At 45.9% G+C, this 9,766-nt stretch overlaps 1 protein-coding gene across 6 annotated transcripts; it reads left to right on the forward strand.

Annotated features, from left to right (window-relative positions):
- The first annotated feature begins 199 nt into the window (after positions 1-199).
- On the forward strand, positions 200-8,885 carry cep70 (centrosomal protein 70). 6 transcript variants are annotated; one of them, XM_023961592.2, is made up of 16 exons: positions 200-447; positions 721-820; positions 1,001-1,124; positions 2,283-2,463; positions 4,302-4,477; positions 4,546-4,605; positions 4,720-4,813; positions 5,362-5,414; positions 5,489-5,557; positions 6,509-6,590; positions 6,679-6,807; positions 6,874-7,002; positions 7,071-7,239; positions 7,314-7,416; positions 7,485-7,564; positions 7,652-8,885. In XM_023961592.2, the coding sequence occupies exons 1-16, from the start codon at positions 439-441 to the stop codon at positions 7,711-7,713; spliced, it is 1,620 nt and encodes a 539-aa protein (XP_023817360.1). In that variant the 5' UTR covers positions 200-438; the 3' UTR covers positions 7,714-8,885. The 6 variants fall into 6 exon arrangements, with proteins under 6 accessions (XP_023817360.1, XP_078795829.1, XP_078795820.1 ...); XM_078939703.1 differs by having other exon boundaries at positions 2,283-2,367; XM_078939694.1 differs by having other exon boundaries at positions 7,074-7,239; positions 7,652-7,770.
- Positions 8,886-9,766: the final 881 nt, after the last annotated feature.

Raw genomic sequence — 9,766 nt, forward strand, 5'->3', positions numbered from 1 at the left:
TCAGACCATTTGTTTATTAGGAGGAAAAAAGAATTAAATGTTTGATCTTTTTTATGTTCTGTTAAGCTTTGACGCTCAGATGTTGAAATGTTATAAATAAATGAAGAGGAAAAAAACGTGAGTGAGCGAAACAAATTGTTCAATAAAGTTGCATTAAAAAAAATCTTGTCTGTCATTGGCTTATTTTAGTGACGTCATCACGTACGGTTTGAATCTGAGCCCCAAACAGTCAGTTGTGTTCGTGGCGGGTTTTAAAGAGGATTTTTGTTGTTTTTATCCTGTTGAAGTGCTTTTCAGAGGTTTCTACGGAGTCCGGACTGGTTCGGTTCCTTTATTCGGAGAGTTCGAAACGGTGCCGAGAGTCCAACCGAACCTTTTCCACCGGCATTTCCACGGTTCTCATTCAGGAAAGCGGTTCTGTTCCAGGGGACTGACGGGATGTTGCAGGTGAGTCACGTGACACTCCGCTTGGTAACTGAAAACTGAGGAGGGAGGGGGGCTCAGTTTTCAGACGCGCGCGCGCGCCAGAGCACGAGCGTTTTCAGTTGAGTGGAGGTTGTTGGGGTTCAGAGCGGACATGCGGCCCCCGGGGGGAAATGGGACGTTTGTCTACCTGTGGACCTGCAGGCAGTTCCAGGTAGCGCCGCGGTGGGAACCAGGTGGGTCCCGCTTTGACCCGGGCGGTCTGACCCGGGTTGTGTGTTTGTGTGTGTGTCGCAGGAGCAGCAGGCGGAGTGGGAGCCGCTGAACCGGCTGCTGCAGCAGCGGGGCTTCCGGCCGGTGCTCTTTGCGGACCCCGTGGAGAACAAGAACCCTGCAGGTGAGAGCTCAGGTGATGACGTCACCGCCCAGCAGGAAATTCAACCCAAATGGTCCAAAGCTGCCTTTATTTGGTTAAAAACCCAGCAAATGCGGCATTATTGGGACTAAACAGAAACTAGAATCCATTTTTGGTTCTAAATTGATGATCTGGTTCCTGCCTGCTCCTCTGTGCTTCCAGAACTGGGCCTGCTGGACAGGAAGTCCGCAGCGGCGCTCAGGCGGACTCTGGAGACGCTGCTGGCGGACTCGGACAGGAGGCAGGCTCTCCTGCAGGAGCTGGTCGGGTCCAACAACCGGCTCCGGTGAGTGGCGCCCCCAGCTCTGACTGATGACCCCCCCCCCCCCCTTTGCAGCATTGTGGGGGTTCAGGTTTCTCTGTGGTCATCAGTGAGGTCTGGTCGTCTGCAGACCACCTGTCCTGTTATCCAATCCCCCGTCTGCTGTCCAAGCGTAACCGTGGCAACCGCATCTCTGATCCCATCCGATCACACAGAGGCTTTTATTTTGGTAAACGACTGGCGAACATCAGCTGAGGGGAGGACGGCTCCCTCAGGGACAATGTCTCTGTGAGATCCAGGATCAGGATCTCCTGTCAGGAACCGTGAGCTCTGACTGACAGACGGCAGAACCAACTTTTGTCAACTTCTGATCAAACATCCGCACTTCCTGTTAGACTTTTGTTTATCCTGGTTTTATGTAAAAGTTCCTTATAAAACTAAACCCATCAACTTTCATATAAACTCAAAAACATTTAAATTGGTTTAAAGAATATTTACATTTCTTTAAAAATGATGTATTTTTGCATGAAATACCGAAAAACTTTATTTATTCTACAAAAGTCTAAAAAGGTTAAAAAAAAACAAATACAGTTTTAATGATGGGAAATGAAAAACTATTATAGAAGGATTTCAAACTGAATAAAGTTCAAATTGAAATAACAAATGGTTTTAAAAAAATGAAATCAGGCATCCTTACTTTTAGGTTTTACTTGTTTTTTGTTTGCTTGTCAAATGTAACTAAAATGAAAAAATACTCGGCATGTTAATACTTTTTTTTTTTTTGTCATTTAGTATTTTATTGGTAATTTCTTGTTTGATAAATCCATGCTCTTATTTTGAAATATTTTATTGTATTTATGTATTTATAAATTTCAATGGATTTCTTAAATTATATATATATATATATATATACATTTATTTACCACCAGTTTTAACTTGTAGTTTAAAATTGATATTAAAATATATTTTTTACTACTTTTATTTACCTTTTATTCATAGTTTGACACTAAAATGATCAGAATCATCAATCAATCTGTAAATAATCATTTTAGTATTTTGAATGTCAGTTTTAGTTCTGTCCAGCAGGAATGAAGCCTTAAAAAAGGGGGCGGAGTCAGGAAAACAGAGGCTTTTCTCCTGTTGGTCTTTTTTTATTTTTATTTCTTTATTTTTTTTCTCCAGGGAGGAGGTCCAGGAGCAGATGAGTCGCGCCGCCCAGCACTCCCAGAGGGCCTCGGAGCTGCAGGCGCTGCTGGACCAGGTGAAGGTGAAGGTCCAGGACCTGGAGGACCGCTGCATCTGCAGGGCTGCGCAGACGCACAGCCGCACGCTGCAGCTGCAGCGCCACAGCGCAGAGGCCATAGTCAGTCCCTGATCTTTGCCTTCATTCATCTGACTTCCCAGTTTTCATCAAAAACCGTAGAAATTCAGCATAAAAAAAACAAAATTCAATGAAACCTTTTATTTTGAAATGCAGCTACTCTCCCAGTACTGCTGTCCCTCAAACAGATTTCAAAATAAGAGACAAATCAACTTCTACATGCCCCTCTGCCCCTGATACCCTGATCAGAGCTGCGACGTCATGAGATGTGACACTTTCCTTAAAAAAACATTTTTCACAATGGTGCTTTTTGGTTTGTTTTATCTCCATAGCAACCATTTAGTATTTCGATCGATTTTGTTTTTTAAACCACGCCCACATTCTTAATATATTCATATAGCTGATCCATGCTTAAATCAAAAACTTCTAGTTTAAAGGTTTTTTTCTTTTCTAGGAGTTTAAATGTGTAGCTGCTCCTAAAGATGATTTTTACGAAACATTCAAGATGGTGGTCTCTTCCTCGGGTCAAAGGTCAACAAACCTTCAGTTGTAGTCGTATAGGGAGTAAGCGAACTCTACTGTGTTCTTTTGTAAAATATTTTTGTCACTGACATGACGACTGTGAATATCCAGCAGTAGAATCGGTGACTCGACACTTTTTGCTTGGACCTCCCATTCCTGACACAAATGTACGCTGCTATGGTAACATCCAATACCCCAAATCTACGTTGTTTGGATGGGATTTGTTTACAAATGACGTACATTTTACGTTAATAATTATACCCAAATATTGCATAAACATTTGTCATTTTTTGTAGCAATGATCATATACAAAAATTAACTTTGGAAGAAAATTTTTAACGTTAAATATACTTCATAACGTCGATTTTAAGTATTTATTTGTTTGGGAAATTTGCTTACGAATAACGTAAATTTGATGGTATTTCAGTGAAATTTATGTTATTTGTTTGTAAACATTGCATACAATAAATCAAATAATACGCAGATATTTGGAAATAAACATAGGATAGAAATACATCAATTTTAATGTTGTCTGTTTGCAAATATCGAATAGAAACGACGTAAACTTGATCTTCTTTGGTTGCGAACCTCGCAAAGAAAATTACGTAAATTCTGTTATTTGAATGCAATCGTCCCAAATGAATGTCGTGAATTTTCTTTTTTTTTTTTTCAAATAAATTACGTAACTTTGATGCTAACCTAGCATATGAATAACGTAAATGCTGATATTGCGATGCGAGCCTAGCATCCAGAAATCCCTTATATGGTAAAGGAGTTCTGGAAAGTGGTTGGGGTCAAAGTGCGCAGAGCTTTGGTCAACAGACTGCCGTCTTCAGCTCTGGACCTGCGGTCCTTCCTCTGTGGTTCTGGTTCTGGGTTAAGGCCGTGTGTTTGTGATCCCTCTGTGGTTCTGGTTCTGGTTTAAGGCCGTGTGTTTGTGATCCCTCTGTGGTTCTGGTTCTGGTTTAAGGCCGTGTGTTTGTGATCCCTCTGTGGTTCTGGTTCTGGTTCTGGGTTGAGGCCGTGTGTTTTTGGACCCTCTGTGGTTCTGGTTCTGGTTTAAGGCCGTGTGTTTGTGATCCCTCTGTGGTTCTGGTTCTGGTTTAAGGCCGTGTGTTTGTGATCCCTCTGTGGTTCTGGTTCTGGTTTAAGGCCGTGTGTTTGTGATCCCTCTGTGGTTCTGGTTCTGGTTTAAGGCCGTGTGTTTGTGATCCCTCTGTGGTTCTGGTTCTGGTTCTGGGTTGAGGCCGTGTGTTTGTGAACCCTCTGTGGTTCTGGTTCTGGTTTAAGGCCGTGTGTTTGTGATCCCTCTGTGGTTCTGGTTCTGGGTTAAGGCCGTGTGTTTGTGATCCCGTCAGCGCCGCTGCGAGCAGCTGCAGCAGAAGCTGCGCAGGAAGGAGGAGGAGGCCGCCAAGCTCCGCTGGAAGCTGCGCTTCGCCGTGGAGCAGGAGGAGCGGCGCTTGGCCCGGCGGAACCGCAGCTTCCAGGAGATCTGCGGGAAGACGTCCCGGCTGCAGACCGCCGCCGATCAGCGGTGAGGGCGCCGCCCGCCGCCGCCACGCTCTGCTGCGGCTCTCACCACAGCAGCGTTTGTGTCTGCAGGGTTTTGGACGTCATCGACTTCTACGAAGCGGAGAGGAGGCGACTGATGGAGGAGCTCAGGTGAAGCGGGACTCCTCCTCTTCCTCACTTTCAGGAGCCTCAGTGTCAAAACGAGGAGATTAGGATTAGGAATAATCCCAAAGGGGTTTTAGTATGAAACCTTCTCCTCTGCAGGTCTGCTAGAGGAGGAGCCGAGGCCTCGGAGCTGCAGGACGGTGGGGAACGGACCGCCGCCGGCGCTCCTTCATCCTTCAAAACAGACCTCAAGGCAAAAACTCCCAAATCCAAATCTTTGACTTCCAACAGGAAAAGCTGGAAATTCCATTTCCTGGAAGCTGAAGAGGAAGATTGGAGGAAGACCAAAGGGAATTATTGGTCCACCTGACAGGAAGTTCATTTAAGCAAAGACTTTTATTGTCTTAAGATGCCCAGTTCAAGATTAAAGCTAAAGTGTTTTACCAAAATAAAAGTCTGGGTCAAAAAACGTCACGTTGGCAAAAAAAGACTTCTAAAAAATCATTTAAATCAATCAATGTAAACATAAAATATTAATATCCATTTCAGCCAAAGAATCAGATTTTTCTGAGGGAAGATTGATAAAATACAAACGTTGAAGCATTTATCTGAAGTGGGATCGGTTGAGTTTTGAGGTCACATGATCTTTTCTTGGCTTCCTAAAGTTCTTCAGAAACATCTCTTACTTTGAAGGATTTCTTTTTATCTTTAATGAGGATAAAACCAAAAGTTGCCTCTAAAACAGTCTTTAGGCTTATCTTTTAGGGTCCGGCTCTCACCAGGTGGCGCTGTCCTCCTCAGGTGTTCCCACAAAAGGAGAGGCGCACGCAGCTGGAGGCGGAGCTAGACTCCAGGTGGGTGGAGCTCCTGCTGCTCCTCAGGGTTCTGCTGGGAGGCTGATCCTCACGCTGCCTCTGTTCCTCTGCAGACCGACCCGGGAGCAGCCGAAGGGCCGCAGACGGCGCCACCTGGAGGGGCTGCAGCCGGGCGCCGCCAGGTACGGCGGCAACAGAAGCTGTGGGCTCTGGACTCTCTTTGGGATATTTACTCATAGAACTGGTTATAGTCCATTTTTATTTAGATTTATTTATTTTAGATTTTTTTAAACCACATTAAGTTGTAATTTGATCATTTGGGGAAAATAATGACAACAAAAACGACCAAAAACAGTTTCCACCTTCATTCTATTTGCATCGTTTTGACTTTTTACTGCTCAAATGATCCAAATGAATCTGTTTTAAAGAGAAACCTGATCAAATCATTGGTTTTGATATAAAATATTGTCTTCCTATCGTTCTTTTCTGCTCCTTTCAGGCTACAGAAACATTTAGTTTCCCTAAAATACTGTTGGGAGCTGAAAAAAATGAAATCTTGACAGACTTTATATTTGAACGTTTTTGTCTGAAGTCTAAAGCTAGGGACACAAAAACACTCGCTAAAGGCATTTGGGGTTCACACTGGACCAGCAGGGAGGGGCTTCTTCTACTCTTTACCAGCGCATGTCGAAGTGGTGCAGATCTGGCGATTTCAGCGCAAAATGGTTCCGTTTCTTGCTAGTGCCCTCCGTACGCCGAATAGGGATTAGCGTCATGTAAGGGGAGGGGCCTCTTCTTATCTTTGTTTAAAAAAACAAACGCGTGTCGTCGGGTTTGCGATAAACCAAGTACCCTGGAGTTTGGCGGGGTTCTCCACGTCTGTTTGACCTTAACACGTGTGTAATGGCCGTGCCTTTAGTTTGAAAACTGTCGTAGGAATTTGTGTAGCTCCACGTGAACGCAAGAGTTTAGAACGCAGGAGCTGAGACGTGGACCAGCTAAGGACCAGCTGAACGCAGCCTAAAGGTGGTTCTGGTGGAGTTCTGTTGGTTGAGGGTGGAGCTCCTCTGCGTGGTGACGGACAGAGGAGGAGCTACCTACGGTTATTTTCCACTCCTTTCTTGTCTCTGCAGGTTGACCACAGTGGGCGGAGCTAAGACAAAGGGCGTAGAAGAACCTCCTAGGGAGGTCTGGCTGTGCGCTCAGTTCCGAACCGTGAGCGCTCTTCCCCCGGTCTCTGTCCAAGCTTCACTCTGATGTTTTCCTCCTTGTTTTACCGTCTCCTCCCTCTCTCTGCTTCCAGCTGCTGTCTGACATCAGAGCGGTCATCGGGAGCCCCGCCTCCTCCAAAGAGGCGGAGTCAGAGCTGGCTGACTTCCAGGCGCTCCTGCCGGTGTTGGAGGACTGGGCTGGCCAGCGCCGCCTGCTGAAGGTACGGCGTGGTTCTGGGGTTTCCGCGGTGAGGACGTGCCGATGTGTGACACTGCTGTGTCTTCAGGACCTCCGGGACCTGCTGGTGGACCTGTCAGGCGGGCCTCGAGAGGACTCTGCGGCCGCGGTGAAGGTGGAGGACCTGATCGTGCTGGTGGAGGACATGCTGGAAAACGCATCCAAAGACCCTGAGCAGGTCTGCCGGTCTGCCTGTGGGTCGGCGCTGGTCCGAGCGTCAGGTTCTCACTCTGCTCTGTTCTCCAGAAGCTCCGGAACTCCGCCCCCTACACTCTGAGCGCCATAGTGTCCCACTTCCAGAAGCTGTTCGACGTTCCGTCCCTCAGAGGGGTCTACCCCCGCATGAACGAGGTCTACACGCGGCTGGCAGAGATGACCAACGCCATGAGGAACCTGAAGGACGCTCTGGACCTGGGTAGCTCTGATCCCGTCCGTCCGGCGGCTGGTCTGCGCATTCCTGCAGTCACGCTGGAGTCTTTCTGATTGCAGACGGCAGAGCGTCGCCTGCGGAGGTGGTGAACCACGTGTCTGCGCTGGCGTCTGCTCAGCAGTCGGGACTGCGGGACCTGCTGGAGGAGGCGGACATCGACAGGTGAGCACCTGCAGCTCCAGAGTGGCGCTCGGCTGCTTCCCCTCTTCACGCCGTTCTTCTTCCTGCAGCGTCATCCTCAAAGTGAAGCAGCACGACGAGTTCCTGCCCGCCTTCCACCGCCTCATCACCGACATCCTACAGACTCTGGGTGAGGGTGAAGCTCTGATGTTCTCGTCTCATTACTGAACAGCTGCTGGCTGAAGGAAGATCATCTGCTGTCCTGTTTGTGCTGCAGGTGTGACTCACCTGGAGGAAATCCTTCCTGCTTTGAAGTCTCTGCAGCGTTCTGCAGCCTGATCTCCCGATTATTCCACAAAAAAACCACAGGAGAATAAAACCGTCTCGGTTCCTTCACTTCTCGGAAATTCTTCTGTCCTCCACTAAATACCTGTGGGACATGACCAAAGAGCTGTCAATTGACCCTCTGGACATGACCAAAGACCTGTCAAAGGACACTAGGGACAGGACCAAGGGGCTGTCAAAGGACACTAGGGACATAACCAAGGGGCTGTCAAAGGACACTAGGGACAGGACCAAGGGGCTGTCGAAGGACACTGGGGACAGGACCAAGGGGCTGTCAAAGGACACTAGGGACAGGACCAACGGCTGTCAAAGGACACTAGGGACAGGACCAAGGGGCTGTCAAAGGAAACTAGGGACAGGACCAAGGGGCTGTCAAAGGACACTAGGGACAGGACCAAGGGGCTGTCAATTGACACTAGGGACAGGACCAAGGGGCTGTCAAAGGACACTAGGGACAGTACCAAGGGGCTGTCAAAGGACACTAGGGACATGACCAAAAAGCTGTCAATTGACACTCAGGACATGACCAAAGACCTGTCAAAGGACACTAGGGACAGGACCTAGGGGCTGTCAAAGGACACTAGGGACAGGACCAAGGGGCTGTCAATTGACACTAGGGACAGGACCAAGGGGCTGTCAAAGGACACTAGGGACAGGACCAAGGGGCTGTCAAAGGACACTAGGGACAGGACCAAGGGGCTGTCAAAGGACACTAGGGACAGGACCAAGGGGCTGTCAAAGGACACTAGGGACAGGACCAAGGGACTGTCAATTGACACTAGGACAGGTCCAAGGGACTGTCAAAGGACACTAGGGACAGGACCTAGGAGCTGTCAATTGACACTCGGGAAGGAATCAAATAGCTGTCAGAGGATACCAAGGGCTGGGTGATATGGCCTATAAATATATCTCTTAACATTTGTTTTTCATTCTCATTTCATTTAGACACAAAAAGTACAGAAAATATTTAACAAAAACTCTTATTGTTACGTTTCCTTTGTGAAATAAACACGAATGCTGGTAGAACATATTGGCCTGTTTTTAATGAGCTGCCGCAACTTTTTGTTGTTATAAATATGTTTTATTGTCAAACTGTTTGAATTATGGAAGCATTTTTGTATACAGAAAGTCATTATGGTATTTAAGGTAAATTAAAAACAAATTTTGAACATTTTTTTGTAATTGTGTAGTTTTCTGTGTTTACCATTCTTCCTTTCTATATTCTTTAGCTAAGTGGCCTAGTAGTGGAGTGTCTGCGTTGAGATTGGATGGTTGTGGGTTCAAATCCAAGCAGCTCCATCTAGAATTAAAATTTGAGATTGGAAACAAAGTTGAGGTCAGTTTTCTTGTGATTAAAAACAAACAACAAAAATTAAAGTATTTTTAAAATTTTATCAGAATTGTGAAGGATTTGTACACCCCGGTATATTTTTTTCACGCTCTAATAAAACAAAAAAAGGAACGGACCAATGAGTTCTATCGCTAGAGGAGACATCACGTAGTTCCTCATGGGAGGAGAGCACCGCCATCTTGGTGAGGTCAAGTCACTGCTGCAGTGCATGCATGTGAACACATTTTTTGACAAAATGCCAGTTCATTGTGCAAGTTTCAACTGCCAAAATCGAAGAAATTAGTCCATGAAGGAGGAACGCATAACGTTTGACAGTTAAGTCTTTTTTTTTTTTTAAAGCTGCAGGGGCATAAGTAATAGTATAAGTGTTTTTTTAAAAGAACACATGTTGACATGCATGATGCTGTTGGGCTATTATCAACATGCTGCATTATACATATAATTTGCTGTCGACATAAATGTAAACTTTGTGTTAAACTTATACAGTATACAAGGACTAGGCTAATATAGTTATATAGATTTCTACATTCCTGACTCAGTGACTGAACTTTTCTTGCAGGTTTCAATGGATTCAAACTTAAGGAAAAAGTGGGCCTTAGCAATAAAAAGAGCTAACCCAGATGGATCACTGTGGTACCAACTAGTAATACAGTCTGGCTATGTTCAGAACATTTGTGGAAACACATTTTTATAAGA

This window comes from Oryzias latipes, chromosome 2, assembly GCF_053564925.1.
Source record: "Oryzias latipes strain Hd-rR chromosome 2, Olatipes_Hd-rR_3.1".
NCBI classification, from domain to species: Eukaryota; Metazoa; Chordata; class Actinopteri; order Beloniformes; family Adrianichthyidae; genus Oryzias; species Oryzias latipes.

What these genes read in the sequence shown, in the direction of transcription:
- cep70 (XM_023961584.2), top strand. Translation starts at nt 578, where the DNA reads ATGCGGCCCCCGGGGGGAAATGGGACGTTTGTCTACCTGTGGACCTGC. An exon ending in GGACCTGCAGGCAGTTCCAG is followed by an intron (nt 638 to 720) that starts GTAGCGCCGCGG and finishes TGTGTGTCGCAG; the next exon opens with GAGCAGCAGGCGGAGTGGGA. An exon ending in GGAGAACAAGAACCCTGCAG is followed by an intron (nt 821 to 1,000) that starts GTGAGAGCTCAG and finishes CTGTGCTTCCAG; the next exon opens with AACTGGGCCTGCTGGACAGG.